Consider the following 25,958-nt stretch of genomic DNA (forward strand, 5'->3'; position numbering starts at 1 on the left):
TTTGAAATAAATTCGAAGAAATCCACGACTGGAAATCAATTTGCCATACATGAAAAATTACTTGGTATTTTCAACACAAATTCTGTTGTGTGCATCTTTTTATAGTAAAACCAGTCACTTTTGTGAAAAAATGTTTAAATTTTACCGAGGAAATAGAAATTTTGTTGACGGCGTGACCCCACGAGGCTTGATTGCATGGGAAGCCATGCAATACAGCCTCGGGCGCAATACAGCCTCGGGCGACATGGGTGTTTTGCCCTAGACCAGCCAGTATTACACGCGTAGGTATGAAAGAAAAGAATTCTCTCTCCTTCTCTGTCATGTGGCCCTAGCGGAGCAGATGTTAAATGTGTGTGAGGCGGAAGTACCCAGTCAAGTCTCAAACCTCAGTCTCGGTCTAATATCAGTCTGACTGGGCCTATTGCGGCCCTCTCTTTATAATGATTGGGTACGTGACTGGTGCGCGTGCCTTGCTGGGACAATACTTGCCCCAAAGGTTACCCAGCTCATCATAAACTGTCAAAATTTACTAATTTTAATTCAGAATACAGCCTTACCGGCGCCTGATGTAGGCTTACCAAAATAGAAATGTTTTGATTTTCTGACTGGACAGAACCGCCTGTAATATGCACATTTTGCACAAACTATACTGTGCCGTCATACAGGTGTGTGGACTACGTGATGTCCTGTAATTCCTTCCAGAACATTCCACGCAGTCCCTACAATACCTATTCGGTAACAATTAACTAATAAGTTGGTCACTTAGTTTAACACGTGCATAGACCGTGCGATGCCCTGTCATGCTTTTCAGAACATCCCACGTAGTCGCTACTAAGTAGGTGCCGTAACAATTTACTGATATTTCGGTCACCTAGTTTCTCCATGCCTTACACAACAACCTAACTCTGACTGCAAGCATGAGTAAACAATTCCGCGTTACTGACCTTTAAATATACACACATCGGTACTAGAACTAAGCAACATTATATACACTACAATAATGCACTATGAAATTAAAGTGAATAGTCGGGCAAAGAAAACCAGTCTAAATGCGTTCATTGGCCTTCCAAAAGTTCTCACATATTAATACGACGGTCAAGTTCTGCTTACGTTTCCCAGTTCTGACCATTGAAATAAAGAAAAGTTGAAAGCATTAAAAGCGAGGCTGCGTGGAAATGTAACCATGGACATAGTCAGCCGGGATGACGTTTTAGGATTCCTATACGTTAAATTAATTTCTTTGTACGCAGACAGTTTTTGATGAGAGATTTTATTTTTCTATTTCATAAGAAATTATACTGGATACATTCACACCATTTTTATAGACTTTAACTATCCTTGCCCGACTGTTCACTTTAAACACAGCCTAATAAATATATACATGGTGTACTCTAATAAAACACACTAGTTTTACACGATTTACATGACAACTTCTGTCAAGGTTCAACAGGTACCCCAATACCTGTTATTCAAATATCATATCTATCACTAATGGTATTCTTGGGGACTTAAGCAAGTCTACCAGTCTGCCTACCTCTCTAGGGTTACAATTGGGACACCCTGTATAAATACAACTAAAGTGAGTTCGCTCGTATCTTCATCAGATCTTTAATATATAAATCATTAGCTTTAAAAACTGATGAAGTTGATTTTTACCATCATAAGATGATTCTTGTTATCACTATGTGGTCAGTGACCAATTCCTGTAAAGTGCACGTTCTCGCCATCACGTGTATTTGTATAATTACACGCGAATATTCATGCAATATTTTGTGGAAACCAGTATGGTAGCGTCTTCTATCAAAATATGACTATTTATGGACATGGGATAGCGAAAATTGGTCGCCAGCCAGTAACGTTAGAATTTTAATTACTATCCTTGGTCCCTAGTTGTGCCGAATGCATTTTCGGTCTTGTCTGAATGAAACAAAAAGACCTCCTTTGATTTTGATGAATGAAGTTTGTAATCAATATTTCTGTAAAAAAAAGCACCGGAGAAATCTCCCTTGAATGTCATCAATAGGTTACTCAAACCAAGATGCCGACAGACGGCCTTTTGCATTTTCAAACTGACCCGAAAACAAGGTGGCCCTCTTTGTTATTACTTCGGTAAAATCATTTCTGTTTCGACGAGGTCAGAAATTGGCGAAAGTGCGATCAGGAGAGTGCTTCAAATTGTCAGTAGGTCGAGTTGTTTACTATAGTCAAAATGTTCTTTTACCCTTTGAAGATTGAATTAAAATACAAAAACACTGCCCTGGTCTTCCCTTCTCCCCTGACCTCAGTCCGATTGAACACTTGTGGGACCAGTTAGGTCAAGCTGTGAAACGACGTCAGCCACAACCGCAAAATCGACATGCCATGTAGGTGTCGTGCTTATGTGGAGGCAAATGGTGGCCACATCAGATATTGAAAGTGTGAAAATGAATTGGGGGGGGGGGGGGGGGTAGCGTTGAAATGTTTGCCTCATCCCCATTCACGGGCAATCTTTGACTAACTCACTGGTAGTAAAAGCTTCTCGAAATGTATACCTTTGTAATGAAATTAAGATTTTTTTTTTCTGTACAATTTTTGTTACCATTAAATTTTGCATATTATAACAGTGTTGCGTTTTCATCGGCGCTCAGTATATAAGTCAGACGGAAATAGACAACAGTGATATTTGAAACGAAAAAAAGAGTTATATTTCATGCTAATATCACTGTAACGATATGTCGCTTAAACATTTGATCTTTGATAATGGACATGTAACTTGATGATTTAGCTCCTAAAAAGCATATGTCGGCCTATAAGAGAGCCGAAATCTAAGGATCACGTATTCCTGGTTTTGAATAAAGCACCTAGTCAATCACCGCCATGTTAAGTACCTTCGGGTTTTGTCGGAATTTCGAATCGTATCACTTGACTGACCTACACGTGATGAGCCAGGTAACTAACGTAAGCACACATGTGTTTGTTTACGTTTTCCTTCTGGCTAATATGAGCCAATCATGCTGGTATATGTCCACAGAGTGAGCATTTGAAACATCTAATTCACACATTGCCGTTAAATAATGTGTGTATCAAATATGGTAATGTGCGAGCATTATTTTCTTTATAGATCCAGTCTGCAGAGGTCGACCACATGTTTTGTTTATGTAAAAATGTTGACTTTTTTCTCCTGGTTTCACAACTCTGGTGTTCGAAAGAGTTCGGAATTATTAGGCATCTTTCGAGCCTACATTTCACGTGTAAACGTTAAAATATTTTTTACTTTTATAATAAAAAATAATTCCAGTGCTGCAACTTTTTAAACGGGGTAAAATTGAGGAAAAAAACCAGACAGACGGAAAAAAATGTGTACATGCATATCACTTAACAGTTTTGACTTTGTCAAAAAGAGCTAAAGTTATAGACCAAACAAATTTAAGAATCTCGATGAAGCACTGTTTGGGCTTGTATCATATTTCTGAAAAGCGAGGCTGGATCCTTCATCAAAGCCTGTGGATTCCCTAGTTCTAGTATTCTACCTGCTTCCATGACGAGTATGACGTCACAATGTTGCACTGTGTTGAGTCTATGGGCGATCGTCAAGACGGTACAGTCGGAGAAATTTTCCCGGATCGTCTCTTGGATCATAGCGTCTGTAGACGTGTCTATCGACGCTGTTGCTTCGTCCAGTACAAGGATCTGCAGTAAATTAAGAATTGGTATATACAAAATATATTTCAGTGCTTTATACTGGTTGTTACTATTATACACCAATAGACCAAAATATTACCTCATTTAATACTTATGACCTTATTCGAATAAAGCACAATGATAATAAGGTACAAAAAATATATTTTCCAGGAGAGAAGAATTTAATATTCCAGCGTTTCGGGAGTATAGCGAGAATTATTTGTCTTCTCCGACACGTAGTGCACATGCGATTTGAAGTCCTCGGTAGGGACACGTGGGGTGAAGTAATTCTCTAGCTTTCCGTCTACCTGTGCGATCACGTTTTCGGTTTTTTCAGAAGTTACAATTGGTGAGATTTCTGGTTTTTCTTCGCTATGTAAGAAGATACCACCCGTTCTTCACGTATTTCGGAACAGGTACAGGCTGCGGTTGGCAAGTCACAACATGAAATACTTGGCCATTTGGACAATTTAATTTCCCAAAAATTGAATTCTTTTGAAAAGAAAATATGTGAATCCTCGGAGGCTTCTTTGGATAAAATCTAACAGACAATCCAGAGCTCGGACACCTATAATTTTAAGAAACGCAGTTGTGAGGAACAATACAAATTTAATTCGGAAGTGCGCGTAAAGCTGTCAGACGCTGTTCACGTCGTTTTGACGGACACCGACATCGCTAGAACCAAGATAGAGGAAGGTTGGACTATCGCAATAAGCTTATTAAGCTCGCTGACAGTTCTGACGCAGTCTGGAAAACGAATATGTAGCGAACCCCATTGCGTCAGACTCCGACGATGAGCGAAAGATGGACCGAGCTAGGTCCAGAGCCGCTAAAAAGCTAAGGCTGATAAGATGAAGTCAAGCAGGGGAAGGAGCCGCTTTGGACCATATCGCCGGGATCATTTCGATCCCAGGACCCAGACGACTACCAGTTGTGCTACTCAAGATATGACGAGTCCGTTCCCGAGGGGCGGAGCTAAGCCCGGCTTCGCGTGTGGGAAGGCCGGACATTGGCGACAGGAGTGTCCGGGTGTCCAAGGAGCCGCATCAAGCGCATCAGGCTATAAGATAAGTAGTTCTTTGTCTAATATGCATGAGAAAGAATCTGTCGTACATGTGAACGATGTGGTAAGAGCTCCAGGGCATGCTACTAGTTTCATTGGCGATAACGGTACATCGCACGTGTGTCCACATACACCTGTAGACCGATTAAAAGGTAACAAGTGAGGTAGTATTATCTATCATAGAAGATGGTTATAAGATGCCTTTTCGGGAAGTCCCGCCACGGGTTGCTTTGTCGAACAACAAGACAGCGAGGGATAATCACGAGTTTGTGGAGAACGAAATCAAAAAGTTGTTCGGTCTCGGGTGTGTATCGGAAGTCCTGTTACAGCCCACGATCATAAACCCACTCACCGTAGCCTTCAATCAAACAGGTAAGCCCCGCTTCGTTTTGGACTGCAGACACATAAATCCGTATTTGCATAAATTCATGTTCAAATACGATGATACAAGGGTGGCAAGGGATGGTTTTCAACTCGGGGATTTTTGGTTTACTTTCGATCTGAAGTCCGCTTATCATCATATCGAAATTTTCGAGGAGCACAGGCAATTTCTTGGTTTTGAATTCCCAATAGAAGGCAAAACGCGTCACTTTGTCTTCAATGTGTTACCGTTCGGGATTTCCACAACAGGTTATGTGTTTACCAAGGTTTTGAAGGAGGTAGTTAAATCTGTTCGTGCGTTAGGTCACAAGTTGGTTATGTATTTGGACGATGGTATACTATATTTCGGGACGGGCTAGATCGGCAAATGTATATTTGCGTGTTGGTGTTTTTTGTTCTGCAACGTAGTGGTGAGAAGACTAGTGTGATTGCCAAAATAAAAATGAGAATTTATAATATAACGGAAAATTCTTCGGTATTATTTTCGTTAGTATCCTACCTTAGTTGGGCGTAAAATTGCACGTGCCAAACAAATTAACTGGCGTTCTCCCACTGAAAAATTCTCTCCATTTTCCTCGATATGTAAATCTAGAGTCTGGCCAAGGAGATCAATCTGAACAGAGAAAAATACACAATTAGATTCTTAATGGTAAATTATATTTAAAGTAGTGCAATCAATATAACCAATTTTGTGTACTTTGTTTATTTGAAAAACGTTTATCAAATTTACCTTGTTTAATGACACATTTGTATCGGATATGGTTTATATACAGAATGTAGATTTTAAGTGCTTTTTGCAAATATGAAAATGTCGTTAGTGGTACAATTGTTAATGCTATTATGTTTAGTAAATTGTTAAAAAAAAAAAAACAAACGTTTTACCCGTTTCCTCATATGAACGTGATCCAGCGCTGCCCACAACTCCGCGTCAGAATACTTTTCAAATGGGTCCAGATTATACCTTAAAGCAAAAGTGGCTTCTAAAACAGGTGTCTTTATAATCAACATAACTAAAAAAAACATGCAGTGTGCTTTTATATTATTTCACGTTGTATCTTATTTAGTATCAACAAATGGCGGTAAATTTTGTAAATATTGATTTCAATTAAGAAAATTTTGCCATTGCTGTACATGTAGTGAGTAGTTTGGAACAAGTCTTGAAATAAGAATTATAGATAGTTGCCTTTAGAAATACATTATATTCAGAAATTATTAGTGATGCTGGACAGACTTACCTTAAGGTGCCAGCGTACAGAATGGGGTCTTGTGGAATTGAGGACAAATTCGTTCGCAAAGTTTTCCGAGATACAGTTCTTATGTTGACGTCATCAATGAACACGTGACCTGCCGATAGATCTGCCAATCTGTAGAGCGCACTAACCAATGAAGATTTTCCTGAACACGAAGCAAAATTTATAGACGAATCATATGGCGTGTAACCTTATCATCAGTATAGTTAGTCCCCTGCCGGTGAAATCGGAGGGAGTTCCCGTCTCTCGGTCTGTCCGGATTTTGACCAAACTAATACAATTTGGAATTTAATTTGGGTTCAAAAAGTCAACTACAAAGGTCACTGTTACTAAAAATAGATTGTTTAAAAAGTTTCGTTTGCAGACGATAACTTGAGAAAAAAAATCAGCTTTATAACATATGGGATCACATAGCTTTGGATTTGATTTGGGGTCGAAAGGTCAATTACATAGGTCACTGCTACTAAAATTAGATTGTTTTATTATTTTCCAGACGATAACTTGAGAGAAAAAAAACCATCAACGGATATTGATCAAATTTCAAACACTCGTAGCATATGAGAAAACAGCTTGGGGGTGAAAAGGCCAACTAAAAAGGTCCTTGGTACTAAAAATAGATTGTTTCACAAATTTAAGTTTCCGAAAGATAAATTGAGAACATATCAACGGAATGTATTCAAACTTTATACATGGTAACATAGGATAGAACATAGCTTGGGATTGAATTTGGGGTCTAAAGGTCATTGTTACTAAAACTAGTTTGCTTCACAATTTTTTTTCGGGACGATAAGTATTGGTTCAAACTTCACACAATGGTAGCATATGAGAAAATACAGTTTAGAATTGAATTTGGGGTCAAAAGGTCAACTACAAAGGTCATTATTACTAAAAAAAAAGATATTTATTTTCATAAATCCTTTTAGTTTCCGGATGATAAGTTAAGAACACAACGAAATTTGTTCAAACTTTATACAAAGATAACACAGGGGATAACATAACTTTGGATTTGATTTGGGGTCAAAAGGTCAATTACATAGGTCACTGCTACTAAAATTAGATTGTTTTATAAAATATTATTTTCTAGACGATAACTTGAGAAAAAAACATCAATGGATATTGATCAAATTTCATACACTCGTAGCATATGAGAAAATACAGCTTGTAGTTGAATTGGGGTGAAAAGGTCAATGTTACTTAAAATAAATTGTTTCACAAAAGTTGTTGGTTCTTCATTGTTGTGTATTAGTCGGTAAAAAATTACTTTGGATGAGCGACATCGAAGTTCAAAGCTTATCAATTATTTAAACCATAAATGACCAACTCGTCAAATTTTCTCAACCTTTTCAGAACATGTATGCCAACACTTTCATATGACAGTTGTACTAGTTTACCAGTAAAATAATATTACCATACATAAATCGTTTGTATTATTCTCTTGTTTAAGAGAAAATCAGTGTGAGCAGATCTTGCCTTACCTGCACCCGTTCGGCCGACAATGCCAACTTTTTGCCTTGGTTGTATTTTAAAGTTAATGCCATGTAATACAGGGTCCATGTCCGTCCGATACCTCAGCACTACATCTGAAAACACTACCCCTCCCTGATTTGGCCATTTATCTTCTACCTGAATGGTGTCCTCGTCATCCTCGATTTTGAGATTCTGAAATACGTATCGTACACAATTTAGAAATATTATATTTGTATAAAGTTTGTAATATCGGTATGACTGCAATTCACATACACCCGCGAAGTATGAAGGGAAGTAAGTCAGATAGATCAGAATATCAACTTTTACAAGGTTATTGTCTTAATATAAAAAAATACCGTAATAGGTACCGTATCAGTTAAAAATACTTTACAGTTATGTACGCTGTTCTACTAGCGTCATAAAAATATCGATTCGAGTTACCTCATATTCGTGTATTCGCTCGACAGATGTAAACTTTGCCTCCGTTTCGTTGACCATACGGGCAAGGAACTGGATCAGGGAGGCTGCCTGGGTACAAAATTAAAGCATTCTGTAAATTTACACGGAAATCTTTCACATTTTTTATAATTGACCAATTGTAGTAAGCAGAGGTATCTTGTTCTGATATTGCGCATATCTACATTGTATAAGGATTATTTCCAGCAAATTTCCCTGAAATACCTTCAATAGCCTAGGAGCAGTAGTCAGTCAATCGTTGACAGACGCACAGAACCTGAATCCAATATATTCCACAATTCTTACAAATAATGTTACCATTCAAAACCTAAACAACAATACAATATGGAGTTACATATAAAAACCTGTTATAAAGATACTATAACGTGGTTGATATCACACATACGTTGATTGACAAAGTCAGAGACAGAGAAGACAAGGCTGGAGATATGGAACCCTTTGTGGCCAGTACAACAATAGTTGTTACAATTGCCATCAGAGATCCTCCTATATCCATTCGGAGACCCATCCACCTCACACAGGCCGAGTACAGCAGAAGTCCCACGGTAGTGTCATCCGAGTACTGGTTACATCTGTAATGGAAACAAGGGTACTGGTTACATCTGTAATGGAAACAAGGGTACTGTTATATCTGTGATAGAAACAAGGGTACTGGTTATATCTGTGATAGAAACAAGGGTACTGGTCATACCTGTGATAGAAACAAGGGTACTGTTTTACTTGTTTTATTTTACCTTATCTTGATAATTATTCAGATGTTTGGGGTCATCGTAGCCAGCTGTAGTTGAACGAATGAAAAAGATAATATTTCGTGTTATTTTAGACGAAGAGTATTCTGTATTAAGCGATGAACTACATTGTAAATTAAAGTAAAGAATCTATTTTAATAATGCTAAAATAGCATATATTCTGTCAATTTCTATTTTTTTGTCATATTGGTATATATATTTATCATATACTAATTCATTTAAGCATTGATATCACATTTTTTTAATTTCATCCGGTTATGGAAAAAAAAATTCTTGCAAACACAATATGGAACTAATCCATGTACCACGTGATACCCGATACCGTTTGTGCAGGACTAGTATCCCCAGTGGTGATTGAACATTGTTCTTTGTGATATTCCCGCTGAAATGATGTTGGCGCCGCACAAACGTTATCGGGTATCACGTGGTAGGTGAATGAGTCCCATTTTTTTAATGTTATAATCTATTTGCTAAAATAAAGTTTGTTAAAATGCACCATTCTAGCGATTTTTCAAGGGGTTCTTTTTTTCCGAATCAATACGCAACGCCAATGTCTCTATTGTGACGTAAATCATTGGCCGAACAGAAAGCCAGATTTGGTATGAAAAACAAAGAAAACATAATTATCAAAATATTTTTGTTATTGTCAATATTTATGCACCATGAGCTTTATGAATGTCATTTAAGTTTTTCATTATTAATTTTCTATGATAATATCAAAGCGCACATTATATCACCAAGTCTTTTAATTGTTATGCAATTAATCTAACACCAGGATGTACTGGTCGAATCACTTCTTTGATAAAAACGCGTTTTGATATTCTGGAAGCAGTTGGATTCCAACGATCAACCGGACAAGACGGTCCACCATCGGACATTTATTTCAGATTTCAAATTTGGATTTCCAAATAGTGAACAACAAGTGTGAAACTGTGGACTTATTGATGGATTGCCATTTACGGACAAATATTCAGTGTCTATATTTGATTACCAATACCAATGAACTTCAATTTATTTTCTGACCAATGTACCACCATTTTATTTATTTATGATATGAAAACCAATTCAAATTAACAATACAAGAAACGAGTACAAGCCAATTAAACTCTTTGTTTTGTGTCCTGCAAAATCAAACCAATACCAAATCTCCGAAAACGAAATCAAATAATCAACTATCAACCATACACAGTACAAATATTCGTATGATTATCGCATGATCAGTTTTTCGATGTTTATTAAATATCTAACATTCTGTAATCTATACTATATATATGGCATGCCCTATTGCTTACCCATCGATGAAGTTCTTTTCCTGCCCGTAAACTGTAATCGTATTAAGTCCATTACAAGATGTTGTCACGTGACTTAAAAGTGAAGACCTAACGATATTTTCTAGACGCTTGAAATTTCGGATTGACACTGACGCTATAACGTTGATGACGGAGAGATAAATTCCAGCTGAGAGAACCATGAGAATGTAGAGTGGGAAGTTGAAGACTGTGCTGATGAACGATACAACTACGAGGATCAGGATCCGCAATAGATTATCCAACGTTAAAGGTATAAATACATCGACTGTAACAAAAAGAAGCATTCTTAATATTATCATGATTATGATGACGAATGTGTTATGCAATTCGGAGGGTTTCGATATACCAAAGCGACTTGTGTAAGGTACGATGTTTACCATCAATAAGTCCCATCTTCCGGTGATTGTGACATAAATCATGTAAAACTATGACGTCAAACTCACCGGAAGTGGGGACGGCAATCGACGATAAATTGTACTTTACTCAGGTTGTATTGCCACTTCGAATGACACTACCTGCTTTAAATATTTTGCTCCATTTATTTGACGCCCACGAGTTCATTAATTGATTATATATTACCATACTTGGCAAAACTTTAAGACTACACGTACAACGACGGCATTATAACCTTGTGAATTTTAGTATAAGTAATCAACTGAACGTCGCATCAATTTAAACGTTTAGCAGATCAAATCCTCGTTGATGTTGCGAACATACCATTTTCTATATCTCGTGAGAACCTGTTGATGATTCTCCCCGGCGGATTTGCATCAAAAAATTGCATTGGGGCGTTCATCACTTTTCCAACAGCATTGTTATGTAAGTTTACTGACGCTCTCACCATTACCTATAAAGAAAACTTCAAAGTTAGTTATGTTTTTAACAAGACAAAAGGTATTTATTTTGCTCATTTTATGATCAGAGATTTCATGTGATAGGTTATGGTGCGTGGTCAAACATGTTGATAGTTCAATTGACGTGGCTAGAGTTGATACGACCAACACTGAGGATTAGCTCTCGCCATGATTGATCAGGCTACCTATGATACTAAAACACTGTGATACCTCTTGTGTTTCTTTTTTATTTTCATCATCATTTCTATTATTATTCTCCTTCCTTTTTTAATTTGAACCGTGATATGTTGATAATTGCCATTCGTCTTCTATTCTAATATATACTTTATCACAAAAAATCTACATTGGGCCAAAAAAAAAATATCTATTAGGGTTACCCGACCGACCCTAATTTTTTACCCCAACCCTAATTTTTTTACCAATTTTTTACGATTTTTTTTTTAAAGTCGGGATTTCGATCTCAGAATCCGGTTCCGGCCATCATTTTAGAGTTAAGGACACAATTTTTTTTTAAATCCTCACGACCGATCGACCATAGTTTTTTTGCCAATGTATCCCTAAAGAGACATAAATAAAGTTTATAATTAATTATTGTAAAGGACCTTAAGACTTTTCTAGAAGAAAAAGTATTTGATTCCACCACATCTGTAAGTGGAGAAGAAGATTTTTGAAATTTTAGTCAATTTTACTCCTTTTGGTCCCTCCCACATCCCCATGGAAACCATATAATTCACAAATGCCTTATAAGGTTTGTATAAAGTTTCATTGAAATTGCTTCAGTAGTTTTGGAGAAAAAGTCGAAAATGTAAATTGTTTACGGATATACATAACCTAAAAACAATTGTTTTAATTTTAAAATCGAAACACACACGCCAAATTGGTAATCAATATAAATCGTTTTTTCAAAGTTAAAATCTGTTCCTGTCCCAATTAAGAAATACAAGAATTCCACGGAAGTGGATGTGTCGCCTGCACAGCTTTACAAAAATAGTTATTTACAGTTAAAAATAAATACGTATGTTATTGCGCGGTAACCATGGATTTATCTATTTTCACGATTTAAAGTCCCGTAACTCTTGCAAATATTGACAGATTTTGACCATTATCAAAGTCATCCGATATCTCATTAACATAAAGCAATATACCAAATTTGGTTGAAATCGGACAATAATTACTTAAGTTATCGCACGGAAACCGTTTTCCGGACGTCGACGCCGACATAGTGATACCCAAATGTCGCCCTTGCGTTGCAGGTGACACAAAAATTATGTTAATCACGTCACACGTAAAAATTTTCTCGTAAAACACGAGCATTTAACCTATCAAACTGATTACTAACGAATACCAACTGAAGACTATTTGTTGTTTTACATTAAATGATAAACCAATCTTGATAATATTATTCAGAACACAAAATACATTTACATTACGTTTTGGTACCTTTCTAATACGACATGTTAATTTTTTATTTCACATAGAAAAATGATAATAAATCACTCACGAATCCTGCAATAATTGCGTTTGATATAGCCAACGCAGTTATGCCTATAGCTGAATACACATAAACAGTGAACCAGTCTGTATCTTCGACAAGGGAAGTGCTTCCTGCTGAAGGCGATGTGGCATTATCAGTATTTAAGGCATTGAGTCCTGTCGTGTTGGGACTAGAATACACAAATGTATCCTTGTCGGATGTCTGAAGAAAAGTCATTTTAGTACTAATGGAATTAGCATACGTGTAATTGAATATTGATCATTGAGAATTTAAATGATTATGTTCTAACATATAACTTCGTGAATAATTCTTAAAGATGTTCCACCGCTGTAAAACGAATTTTTTTTCTCTGTCAAAAACAGGAGCAGAATTAATGCTTTTCTTCAGTAAGAAAAGTTACGTATTTTATACCATTACCACCATTGAAAAATTTGAGGATCTAATTTTATTTCTAAATAAAAATATTAAATATAATTAATTGCATCCTGAAAAAAGTCCATGGTACTATGTCCTATATGGAATGAAGCAACGATTGCGCATGCACCAAAACCAAAATATTTTTTTTTGTGTTAATTAGAAATCTACTTACTGTTTAAATGATGAGTATCGTTTATGCTCTGATGGAGGTAGAGCATCTTTAAGCTTTTAAACGACGATTTCCAATAACTGAGGCAAATGTTTTTATTGATATATAATTATAATATATTCATATTTCGATTTATTTATTTCATATGAACTATTTGTTTGTATAAAATGTGGTACACTTACTGTATCTTCTATCCACAGTCCAAGCCACCAGTCACTGATGACAACTGAGGACACGGAAGCTGCATACATGAGAACCAGAAAAACAACTACAAGTTTGCCTCCAGCCGCTCGTATATAGCTCAAGTATACATCCTTACTGATGCTGCCTACTTCAGCGGTCTCTCGTTCTGTCAGGATACCTAAAGCATTGTAAAACATGTATTAAGTCATCTATTTAATAAGATCTCGATTACAAGAACAATGGGACCCGTGACACAAATTTACAGTGATTACAAGTTAATCAACAAAGAGAACCAAACACGTATATTATTCCTTACCAAGCTATTCTGACGGACAAAATTTATCATTTTCTACATTTATATAGTTGCAACAACACAAGATTAATTTTACCAAAATATTTCAGAAAGATTCATCATGAGGCTGTTTCAGGCTCTCTATAGTGAACTAAATGATGCCAAGACCCAAAACGTTTTCTATTAGTGGTAATTACAGTAAAATATGTCTTAGAGACAGATGCCTCCTCTGTATTAAGACCATCTCCTTAAAAAGACCACTTTATGACCCATGTAAACACAACCTCTGTATAATAACCACCTGGCGATGAAATCATTTGCCTTTGTCCATTTCGTGACCTTTAAAGTGACTATAATCGTGATAATGATTGGAAACGCTGTCGCATTGACTAATTACAAATATATCTACAACCCGACTACTTAAATGGTAGATGGTTGTCATTACAGTTGTCAGGATTATTTAGTGTCTTATTTTATCCTTATATGGTTGTGCACTAATTATGTCCGCTATGTATATTTGTTGTAAGAGTCACTTTGTTCTGCGACAAGTTCAATATCCATGATATCTGGTCAAATATACCGTAACCCAGCTTACTATCGTCGCCATCTTATTTGGCGTTTTTAATGCGCGAACATTTCTCCAACGAATAAGTGTTGAAATTGCGAACTTTTCTCCTCACGAAACTCAACAACTATACTGAAAATTCTAGAAAAATGAAATACCTTTGAGATCGGGGCTGTATTGATCCTCCAGTCTTGTATGTGCCTGCTGTTGATTGGATGTCATATTAGTTTCTTCATTACCTGCAGCAGTATTTTATATTTTAAAATTTTTATTTTAATATTATTCGTATAAAGCATATAACTATTCGATGTCACATTGTATTAAAAATATATTACTTTTCAAATGAAATTTTCATCTACTATACATATCTGCTTTTTAAAATATAGTTGTCATATTAATTTCTTCATCGCCTACAGCAATATTTTAGAGTATAAGCATTTTCGTTAAATACTAAAGTTTACTTTTCGTTAAAGTATACAAGATATTTACGCATGGAGTTTTCACAAAGGAGTGCCTTTAAAATGTATCAGTTTGAGATATTGCAATTATATAAATCTTGAAAGAATTGTCAACACTAAGTAACCTTGGCGAATTACCTGCAGATTTAGTATTAGTCGTGTTGAAATTTTCTATCAGCTTTGCGTAATGTCCTTCCTGTGCCGACAACAACCCATGGGTACCGTGCTCAACTATTGTACCCTTGTCCATAACGTAGATACGGTCACAGTGTTTTAAATACTGCAATCATTAATAAAGTTTATTACAAGATTAACCTGATCTCTTCCCTTTTTCCATGTGTATTTTTATATGACATAAACATTATGAAAGGGATTGAAACGTAGTTAAATTCAGTCATATGTTAGCTAATAACATTTGTCTAAAACACTTAATACACAAAGAATAAAACAGTTATACGTGCAATCTGGAAGATTTCTTCTTTTCCAATAAAATATACTGTATTGCCGATTGTATAGGCTGGTAAACATTTTTGCAGTTTTAAAGTAAAAACGTTCTTACTTTCAGGGCATATATGTTTCAAGCATTTCTTATTATTTCGCATATCCAATTTTCGTGAACATAGAAATGTCCCGCAAAATCCGGTATACGGTATTCTAAATGTTAAATGTACTAGAAAACAAATACCCAAACCCAGTGGAAAAATTTTAATTGGAACAATTGATCTCCTAATGAAAGTAAATTACGATTAAACAATATTTAACGTTTAATTGGCATGAGTCGTGATATAATGACAATGAATTTTACCTGTAATTGATAAGTAACTAAAACAACTGTTTTTTCTTTCAACATGCTATCAATACACTCGTGGAACAAATGTTGTCGAACATGCACGTCAACGGCGGACAGTGGGTCGTCAAGGAGATAAATGTCGCTATTACTGTAAACAGCACGCGCCAGATTCACGCGCTGTTTCTGTCCACCACTAAGATTTACACCTTTATCTCCGATCTGTAATGAGATATGTTGCTGAACCTTCATGTCACGAACACCTTATTGCATTAAATCATAACTTACACTTATTTAGTGCTTATTTCACCTTGTAAGTCAGCCATCTTAAATTTTTTCGTAAGTGATCATATACCAGCAATTCATTTAAATTATGTGTTGATCAATTAGAATGGGTTTTAATTTTCAAGCTAAAGCGAAGATAGAAAATATGTTTGCTGCATTTTCCCAATATTGGATAGGAAAATACATGTACAATGTATTGTTATTTCAATTATCAGTAAAATCATATACAGTAATATATTTTGCAATGACACAGCATGCAGATTATTACCTCTGACAAATCTCCATTAGGCAGTAGGCGGATATCGGCGTCCAGACTACAGGACTGTACAACTTTAGTATACCTGATTTTAAATCGAATTATTATACTCTCTCAGAAATGTGTTTGAGAATAATTATAACGTTTCCAAAATTTAAGAAACAAGTGTGATCGTTTTGCTCCATCGTATTACAAATAATATTTGTTTAAGATCATTCTTCGAATAATGTAAATTCGTAGCTATTTCATAGTATAAATGTGTTTATTTTGAAACAAAATTCTCTAAATGCCAGTAATAGTACTTTCTGTTCATTGAGAATTGTATAACAAGTCGATGCTAAAGCATTATTTACCAGTTATGTTTGTAAGGTTTTCCGAAGAGTATATTTTCTCTCAGCGTTCCATTAAATATCCAAGGCTGCTGGGAAGCATACGCTACTGAACCAGCAACAGCAAGATGACCTGTATGTAGAGGTATCTGAATAAGAAACATTTAATACTGTCTATTTTTTCTATAAAAATTGGATCTTTAGAGAGAGAAAATAAAACAAGGCAAGGAGTTTTTCATTAAACAGTTCTATAGTAGATAATAAGCAAGCTAAATATTCAGTTATGCTTCTTGAATACTGTGAGTTAACGTGGTGTTTATATCAGTATCACATTTATTGTATTCTATCAATGTCACTTTCTATAGTAACTATTATTAATGATTTAAAGTAAAGAATTGATAATGTTGTTCATGTTTTGTTTTGAATGTAGATTTTAAAAAATAATATGTTTGTTACCCTTCCTATTAGTGCCTGCAACATGGAGGTTTTTCCACAACCAAGAGTGCCACATATTCCAACGTACTGTCCCTGCTCAAATGACAAACAATCGACTGATAATAGAAAATCTTGTTTAATACGGCTTTGACTTATTATTTATACCATAGCGATGTAATATGATATGATTACGATATATTTTAACTGCTATTAAATTCATTCATTCATATTCTATAAATTGTCAATCAAGATGAACTAGTAATAATGTAATTTTGGTTGCTAAGCGATTTTTAATTGATTACATAATGTTGTCTATTACGTGATTTCTATTGGTTACATAATTTTGTGTATCAAATTATACACCGAAACATCAGACATATTTTGACGACGTCATAAACAAACGACCAGCTAGGTACCCGATGTCTTGAAACAAAATAACGCCGATTTCAGTTAAAAAAAACCCAACGTAAATCTGTAATTTCTGATCAGTAAAATAGGAAGCAAGAAGCTATTGCCTTTTATAAACAATAGTTATAGACAGTTTCTTTCAATTGCATGAGTTCAAAATACTTCTAAGATGTTTTTAATGAACAGAAAACTTGAAAATTGAGAAAATGCAAATAATTTTCACGATTTTCACGGGAAGTTGAAAACTTAGTTTACGTCAAACCTTAATGCGAAATAGAAAACTATTAGTTTTGTATATTAATAATGTTTTTGTCGTAATTTTTGAACTTAAGAAATTAAATCATAGGGATGGATGTGATAATACTGTGGTATATCGATGTATAGACTTAATCGTGTATATTTTATACATCGATAGACTAAAAATCATCGCGTTCAATCCTTATAAACGTCGAACCAATGTATCTACATAGTAGATACTAAATACAATATAAAATATAAATATTACCTTGACGACTGATAAGTTGATGGATTGTAGTACTGGCGATCCCATCGAGGAGTTGTGTTTCAGTTCTTGATAAAAGAATAATATAATTTGTGAATGGGGTCGTGTAAATTCACACCAAAAGGATGTGTCAAATAGAAATAAGGAGTACATGAATATATAACTAAGTATATGAGTATATAAGTTATGAAGACTCCATTTTTATCTCCTCATATCATTTTTGACAGATGATATAAATTGTAGCAAAACTCTTTATTGAGTTATTTTTTGTTTTTAATTTCATTGTTGTTTTGTTATGTTTTCTTTAACTTGAAATGCTCCTTCTTATTTATTAAGGTTTTCGATCACACTATAATAAAATAACTTGTTTATACCGTTGTCATCGACCAGTTGTTTGTCTGATAAATTGTTCTCGCTTTCCCGTATAAATACTGCATCACGGACTTCAATGGAATTCTGGGAATCAATGACGTTATGTCCAGGTCTTTGGTATTCTTCTTCCAGCATAAAACGCTGTGTCGAAAATGGAATTATTTTATTGAAGCATTGATTGCACTATTTTTCTAATTTCATAAATTGCTTCCAAACTGTGTGAATGCTTACATTTATATTTACAATTCATGAAATAAAATATGTTTCAATGCACGATTTCATTGACTATTTAAGGAATTTTTTGCCGATGTCCCCCTTGTAATGTCACTGTAATATCGTAAAATATGAAAAAAAATCAGACAATCAGACAGTCATATCTAGTATGGAAAAAACAATTCGATAAAGATAAATAGATACTAATGTAAAACGACGTATTTCCATGCCAACGTCGGGATTTAGAGGCATGTATCAAGACACATCTATCTTCATTTAGAAAAAATATATCCAGTTTCCATAGTCATGTTATTTGTCATTGTTTTATTAAGAATGGTCCTTTCCAATAGATTTTGGTGTCATGAAAGTCTTGAAAATGTAAAAAGCTTTACCTTTATCCTCTCAAAACTGATGAGAGTTTCTCCAAATATCCGGGACGAAAACGGAACGTTGCTAACCACATTCCACATAAAACTGAGTGTAGCAATGAGCGAAAAACACTACAAAATAGGATATTGTAAATACTGTACTATTTAAATGTACTGTGTCTCATATATAACGTCTATATGATATGTTAAGTTGAAATTAAAATAAATTTCATCAATTCAATCGTTCGATACTAGAATATGTGTGTTCTTTCAATCATATGGTTTGATACCCTTAACACTGACCTCATCAATCGTCAACCAACTACGTCAATGTATAGCAAATGCAGTACTCCTGCAAATATCAACGTAGGTAGTCTTATATAATCTGAACCTGCATGTATATGTTGTCGAGTAATTTGCTCCTGTAGGTAAATAATAACAAGTGCTAATTGTAACGGGTAACCAAAAAGCCCCCACAGTCGTGCCAATGCATTCAGTATCCCTCAATACCCCGATGTTCCGATTTTCATCGTAATCAGATATTTAATTTTGATTAACCCAAAGCCCCTGGTCTGTTGCCATGGAAGTGATGCCATTGTATTTAGTAACCCTCAAAATTCATATACCAATTTTTGATGCAATAGGATAATATCTAAATTTCGACGAACCAAACGATAATAACGTCAGCATGGTTTAAACCCCAATTTGCGCCGAAATCGGACAATAAATATCTTCGTTTATAGGACTTTATTATTACATCATATGTTTGCAAGAAGGTTTTTAGCACACAAACTATTCCCAAGTCCAGTTATTTTCACGGATTGAACTGTTGAATTTGTCAATAAACTTACCGTTGAAGCTGTCAGTTCATTTCCGGCATACGAAAACGAACCTATGGTAGCTACACTTGAGAGCGACGGCGCCAGAGGAATCATTGCGTTGGAGGCCAAATCTAATATTACAGAACGCCGTATTGATGTTGTTTCCGTCTTCCTAATATCTGTTTAAACGATGAAAATGTATACTGGTACTCTTCCAAACTATACTCGTGTATACTCGGGTAGTTATACATATAAAAACATAGAAACGCGTTCGAAAATACGCTTACAAATATTAATGTTAATGTACATACGGTATTTCAGCGATGTAAGTAAATTGCATATACCAAACTCTCTATGCATTCTTTTAAAGACATGATTTGCCTTCTTGTTCTACTAGTTCAGTGCTATTCACTTATGATTCTGTTATAAACAACCGAATAGATCTCGACACATAATTGGCCTTCATTGATGTGATAGTTGATGACACAGAGAACGCTTTGCCTTCCGGAACGCACGTCGTTTTTTTCAATTTCCCCCTAAACAAATTATTCTTTATTTCACGATTGAACTTTTATGAGTTTCTATTCAGATTTGTAATTAAGTCGTGTTTTTTCTGTATTATGAGGGGTCGTTTTCAAGTCTGAACACTTACCTGTTATACACCGTTTGAAGGCTTCCTCCCACACATACATTTTGATTAATTTCAAGCTGGCAAGAACTTCGCTCATCTTACGTATCTACAACACGAATGTAACATTTTTATATGTTCTTTGTGACTTTTCATTTTAAAACACTTTACATGGCTGACAACGCTACTACAGAAAAAAATATATTATCGGTTAGTTTCTTCCAATTTAAATGAAAAAGGAAACTTTTTAAGTTGAATTCTTGATGATACAACAAAATAATATACATTTGATATAATGAAAAATAGCAACAAGTGACTAAGACACCTGTGTCAAATTATTGCCTTTATATATATATACTTATACATAAGACAACACATAGAAAGTTAACCGATAAACGTTTTAAAAATATCGAAATTATTGAAAGTTTTCTAGAGATACACGGGTAGGAATAGTAAAATAAAGAGGAGGTAAAGGGTTTTGGATAAAATATTATATAGGTAAAATTTGATAAAACAGTGGAGGAAAATCTATTGAGAAATGTGATTGATTGAAGTGGTCTATAGTGGATGGTAAAACTGATTTATAATAGGTAGATTTACTTACAGTAAAACACGCTTATAACGAACACGTTTACAACAAATCTGTGATTAAAACACATCATGATTCTATAATACATGTATATCTGTAATATGTATATAACGAACTAAGCTTATAATGAAGTGATTTTGTTGGTCCCCAGGGGTTCGTTATAACCGTGTATTACCATACAGATTTTTTTCTCTTTTCTTTCCCAGTTATTACTGTTTATATGTCATGCGTACACTTTATATGCACCTATACTTTTAGTGCAAATATCTATCTGCAGTATGCTCGCTTGTCACCTCAGACAGGCAGTCTGGTGGTTTATATGGAGAATACATGGTTAGTATCTCACAATGCAATCTTTTGTCTTTGATCATCATTTTACCATTTGTGGTCCATGTTTGTAGAATTTTCCGGGCTAGGGACAGTTTCCTAGCATGATAAGCTAGCTCGTTAAGATACCGGGTCAGATCTTCGTTGACAGACACATTGGAGAACCTGCCAGAGTCGTGAAATGCCTTACTTTTCAGCCTCATTTTAATCGGCCGTGCTTTGGCCGGAATGCGGTTTGTCTGCTGCCTGGGCTTACCCATGCGATAGGATCTCTCCACAAGGAATAGTTTAATCATGTAATTTAAATTTTAAGAACATTCCAAAACTTAGATAAATTTTACCACGACAAAAAAAATTGCCCAATTGCTATTTTGCTATACGTACTCTTATATCTGTCCATTTTAATGTCTGTCGTCGAAGAATAGAGATCAGTTTCATTAACAAAACCTGAAAAAGATGTGAAATTTCGATTAAAAATTAGATCATTTCATCTTGAACTAGTTTCCAAAACTTCATGTACATTGTATCTTATAAAATGATATTATTTTTGACAATAATGTCATGAGAAATATTTTGCTAAAGGATAAAGGATACGATTTGAAATTATAAAATGAATGCAGATTTACAAAATATCTACCTATTTACAAAAGCCAAAATTTACCTGCAGCATATAGGTCACGAAGAATATCCCAAACGTTATGAAGCACCATGCACCAATGAGGTAGTAGAGGAAGGCTGTTCCGACTAACAGACTGAGAGGCATCGCAACAAAATACACGACTAACTGGGTGTTCATAAATACCCTATAGGCGTCCGACCCAACTATTGTAATTACCTGGAATATTGTTACAATGAAGTCATTGTTATAAATACTCTCAATGGTAAATTGTCTAAATGTTGTTGGTAAATTATAATAGTATATTACTGTCTTAATTAGCTTAGTTGTGTAATGTGCGAAAATTAATGTACAATATACAATCAAATATAATGCCAAAATGAAAATGAATGAATGTATATCAATAAACAAATAGTACCAAAGAAAAAAATACAAATGCAAGATGGTGAAATGGCTCCATGCCAGAACCACGAAATGTGACACAAAATAGGTAAATATTAGACATTTACAGCACAATTTAACAAATATTAATTTCACTATATTTAAGATTGAACATCTCGTGGGCTATTTTTTATATAAAAAACGGGTTTTTTTCAATGACTATTCTTCATGTATGATCTTAATTTGTATGTATAGATACATGACCAGCCAATTCTGAGTAAAAAAATGAAAATTAATGTAAATTACTATTTCAATTACAATACGGTGTCAGTTAACAATTAAACCTCAGAAGCAGTCTTTCCATTCATATTCTTCAACTTTAGGAGTTTTCTATATGTCAGCCCAAGTATTCCGGACCGAAACCTCAAACCTGTTTGTGAAAAAATAGCAATGTTTTATAATATTTACATTTGCAATGCGTCTTCACTAGTTAACGTAACGAATGAATTTTAACGGTTTTTTTCCGTATAAACCTTCATATCACGCTTAGGAATACGTGGTGAATGGTGGGATGGAGGCATTTATTCAACCAATACACAGCTATTCTGTCCTGATTTCAGAATTTTAAAATAAGTTCATACACAAAGATATAAATCTAATGAATATATAATTTTAATACAGAAATGATGAAAATATTTAATTCACGACGGATAAAGATAACGTCAATTTATAACTTTTTCATGTTGAGCTCTGGAAATTAACAGTTTCCGTAAATTTGGATAGGCTGTTACATTCTTGCAACCTATCACTACAATTTCGATAGCATAAACACGGTTATGATAATTTTGAATTTTGTTTTTAGAAAACGAAACTAAATACATTTTCCAATAACTTACGGGCGACACGTTAGTTATGGCGAAACATTGGGATTACAATTATTTGTGTCGAGCTACCTTTCATTACTTCACAGATTTAGTCACCTGTTTGTGTGCCATAGAAAAGAATAAAAGTGTGTGATGTGGTCCTCAGAAGTTGTGCGACAATGGTAGACACTATGAGTGTAAGGACATACAGGCTTGATGACTCTGGTCCTTCTAAGTATAGTGTTATGGCGTGAACAAGGTACCCCTGAAACACATTCAATGTGTATTTAGGTGTCATAATATTGACGGTCATCTTCGATACTTCAGGAGTTATTATCACTGTCGTCATACCCACCCCTGAACTAAGTCATAGCAAACCTGAAGGTATTTCTGAAGGAATAAAAACATCTAACCAGTCAAAAGCCTACAGAGACTTCCTTTGAAGATTACAGATAATGATGTCCTACTTGAAAGCCATAAATCCATACGGTGCATCATCAATCGATTAATTTGACGTAGCACGTGACATAGGACAAACAAACTCTCATCTGTTATCTGTCGCATGAAGGGCATTCAGTTTTGCTATGAAATAGCTAGGTGTGGGTATAACGACAGTGATAGTAACCTCTGGAATATCGTACCTAATAATATAGTCAAGTTTAGCAGGACTAGTTCATCTCCAGCCTAGGAAAACCAGTGTCTTAACTCCATTTTTCACAGATTTGTGTTTATTTTTGTCTTCCTTACTTCTGTTACAATGGTATAAATGTTTTCCATTCATCATTTGTTAACAACAGTCCATGAATATGATGTTATATTCTGTCTTTGCATATTACATAGTTACCTCCCTTGTGGGTAGGTATTCATTGTGACGTCATTATGTTGTGAGCGAAATAAATCTACGTCGTTTTCTCTGAAAAGTATGACGTCACGTCACAATCAATACCCATTCACAAAGGCAGATAACTCTGCAATATGCAAATACAGAATATATCAAGAGAAGAGAGTGGAATCTCATTACATTGTACTATATAAAAGTAACAAGTTCATGTGTTTAACAACATGTGTATTTCCATCGATCATCAAATGCCAATAATAAATATGAGCATGATAATAAATTTAAAAAATAGTTAAAGCTGACAATGCAAGTTCAAAAGTATTTAATTGAAATAAAAATAGGTACACTTGCATTTCAAGAATCGTTTATGAGATATTTTTTTTTAACCTCAAATGCGTGTTTTAACTTGCATTATGAGTTTTAACATGAAAGTGCTTTGCATTATTAAATAACATTTTTTACCGAGGCGATAAACGTGGTGAGTGTCTTCAAACAGCGGACTATGGACACTATTATTAACCGAGTCCATATGAACTTCAGCCACACCCTCATCACTGAACAGTTTTTTGGGCCGTATCGCTGTACTTCCGCCATCCATATCCGTTCTAACCTTAAAAAAGCTCATTACTTTTTACATTATCAACGTTATGCAAAACTAAAAATGTTTCGCTCACAAACGTTTGTCAGTTACTGTGACAAAGAATTCTTTTAACCATACCAAATAATGTTATAATATCCTTAAATATCGATGATAAGCCTAAATCGAAAATACCCGGTCTTGAAAATAAGCCTTGGATTTCTCGGATGTCCCATATCATCCAACACTTTCCTTTACTTATCAGTTTCATAGAAGGTTCAAACAACACCAAGTTGAAAGGCATTAAGAATACAGTTGCAGAACAAAGAAAATTATGAGATGATCATTACTAGTGTTACCTTCAAGTTGAACTGCTGAGCTAGTTAGCTCAGAATAATAAAGAACTTGAACCCTTACCTTCACTGAAAGGAAATCCAGCTTATACAATTGCGTTTCCTCTCATCCGATACAAATCATAGAGAAATATTTATTAAGCCCATTAGTAGTTCGAATGTAGTAGATGAAATGCTTACCATAAAAATCCGATATACATCTTTTTATTTTCTCTTTGAATCCCAAATACTGTAAATCAACTTTCTTTCGCGGAGATTAATTTGCAATATTCGTTTCAATAAAAAATCGCGAAGATTAACTTTCGAAGATTTCAAGATTAAGCAGAAATTTCTACCGATTTAGTCGACAATTACATTGATTATCGGTAATAAGTATTCGTGTATCTACTTAGTTTACGTAAATAGCCAAATTCACGTAGTTATGAGATAAGGGAGATAACTCCTATAGCTTTTTTTTATCAATACATGCTATGAAGGTCATATCATTGATTTAGGTTATAGAACTTTCTAGAATATAATCATGTATAAACAAATATGTTTGTAAACATGTTGATTTTAAGTAAAGATCTAGAATGATCTATTTCCAGAAAGTTATGTGTGTTTACTTGTTTACTGTTTTTAGTTAGATATTTCTAGAAGTAGAAGGTTCTCCAATATTCTTGAATTACGGTTTTAGCTATATATACTCCAGCTGTCCAAGGCTAATCAGAACTGTAATTAGAACTGTAATGAGACCTGTAATAAGACATATCAAGAATTGTACAGCGCCATATAAGATTCTATTGGGAGAGCTATTGTGACTTTATCTGTGGATTATTACAACACTTTGTGTGGATTTATTATATTGCCTGGAACTTTACAAATCATCGGTGGACATTCAATTTCCTTGTGGATTTGTGATTATTGTGAATTTGAAACCTGGAAGGATCAAGGATTATACCAGGACATTCGCATACAGATAAGTTACACTTTAAATCATCGTATTACTCTTGTACCACCACCAATTACTTTAGATATTGTAAACCATCTCTGTATAATATTGTATATATAATTAAATGTGTTTTGAATTTAGCTGCTGGTTTCTCCTTTCTGTTATTCGTTAATGTAACAGAATTGGGGGCTCGTCCGGGATCGATATTCAATTTGTGAAATCTAACTTTGAAAAATTAATTTAGAAATTTTCAAAATTTGTGTACAAACTTTGAGTTTACATTTGAAAC

The 25,958-nt window shown here is 34.7% G+C and overlaps 3 protein-coding genes across 3 annotated transcripts; all 3 read right to left on the reverse strand.

Annotated features, from left to right (window-relative positions):
* Positions 1-6,335: 6,335 nt before the first annotated feature.
* Positions 6,336-11,201, reverse strand: LOC138327097 (ATP-binding cassette sub-family C member 5-like). The gene is made up of 6 exons (XM_069273081.1): positions 11,075-11,201; positions 10,340-10,622; positions 8,684-8,870; positions 8,263-8,349; positions 7,830-8,013; positions 6,336-6,499 (listed from the first exon to the last, which is right to left on the reverse strand). The coding sequence occupies exons 1-6, from the start codon at positions 11,199-11,201 to the stop codon at positions 6,336-6,338; spliced, it is 1,032 nt and encodes a 343-aa protein (XP_069129182.1).
* A 1,322-nt stretch (positions 11,202-12,523) lies between these two features.
* Positions 12,524-14,571, reverse strand: LOC138326882 (ABC transporter C family member 12-like). Its single transcript, XM_069272867.1, has 3 exons — positions 14,491-14,571; positions 13,475-13,653; positions 12,524-12,907 (listed from the first exon to the last, which is right to left on the reverse strand). Exons 1-3 carry the CDS (start codon positions 14,552-14,554, stop codon positions 12,677-12,679), a joined length of 474 nt encoding a protein of 157 aa, XP_069128968.1. The 5' UTR covers positions 14,555-14,571; the 3' UTR covers positions 12,524-12,676.
* A 976-nt stretch (positions 14,572-15,547) lies between these two features.
* Positions 15,548-21,873, reverse strand: LOC138327098 (ATP-binding cassette sub-family C member 12-like). The gene is made up of 9 exons (XM_069273082.1): positions 21,772-21,873; positions 20,219-20,303; positions 19,597-19,745; positions 18,770-18,877; positions 18,167-18,305; positions 17,796-17,860; positions 16,472-16,596; positions 16,131-16,203; positions 15,548-15,799 (listed from the first exon to the last, which is right to left on the reverse strand). Exons 1-9 carry the CDS (start codon positions 21,871-21,873, stop codon positions 15,548-15,550), a joined length of 1,098 nt encoding a protein of 365 aa, XP_069129183.1.
* Positions 21,874-25,958: the final 4,085 nt, after the last annotated feature.

Source organism: Argopecten irradians, chromosome 7, assembly GCF_041381155.1.
Source record: "Argopecten irradians isolate NY chromosome 7, Ai_NY, whole genome shotgun sequence".
Classification (NCBI taxonomy): domain Eukaryota; kingdom Metazoa; phylum Mollusca; class Bivalvia; order Pectinida; family Pectinidae; genus Argopecten; species Argopecten irradians.

Coding starts and splice junctions, on each gene's coding strand:
- LOC138327097 (XM_069273081.1), bottom strand. CDS start 11,201: ATGGTGAGAGCGTCAGTAAACTTACATAACAATGCTGTTGGAAAAGTG. Junction 10,623..11,074: donor CTCACGAGATATAGAAAATG/GTATGTTCGCAA, acceptor TTTTTGTTACAG/TCGATGTATTTATACCTTTA. Junction 6,500..7,829: donor TGTCGGCCGAACGGGTGCAG/GTAAGGCAAGAT, acceptor CTTCGTGTTCAG/GAAAATCTTCATTGGTTAGT.
- LOC138326882 (XM_069272867.1), bottom strand. CDS start 14,554: ATGACATCCAATCAACAGCAGGCACATACAAGACTGGAGGATCAATAC. Junction 13,654..14,490: donor ATACAGCCCCGATCTCAAAG/GTATTTCATTTT, acceptor ACAATGCTTTAG/GTATCCTGACAGAACGAGAG. Junction 12,908..13,474: donor GACTGTGGATAGAAGATACA/GTAAGTGTACCA, acceptor ACTTTTCTTCAG/ACATCCGACAAGGATACATT.
- LOC138327098 (XM_069273082.1), bottom strand. CDS start 21,873: ATGCCTCTCAGTCTGTTAGTCGGAACAGCCTTCCTCTACTACCTCATT. Junction 17,861..18,166: donor ACAACTGGTCGATGACAACG/GTATAAACAAGT, acceptor TCTTTTATCAAG/AACTGAAACACAACTCCTCG. Junction 16,204..16,471: donor AAACCTTACAAACATAACTG/GTAAATAATGCT, acceptor ATTTAAAATCAG/GTATACTAAAGTTGTACAGT.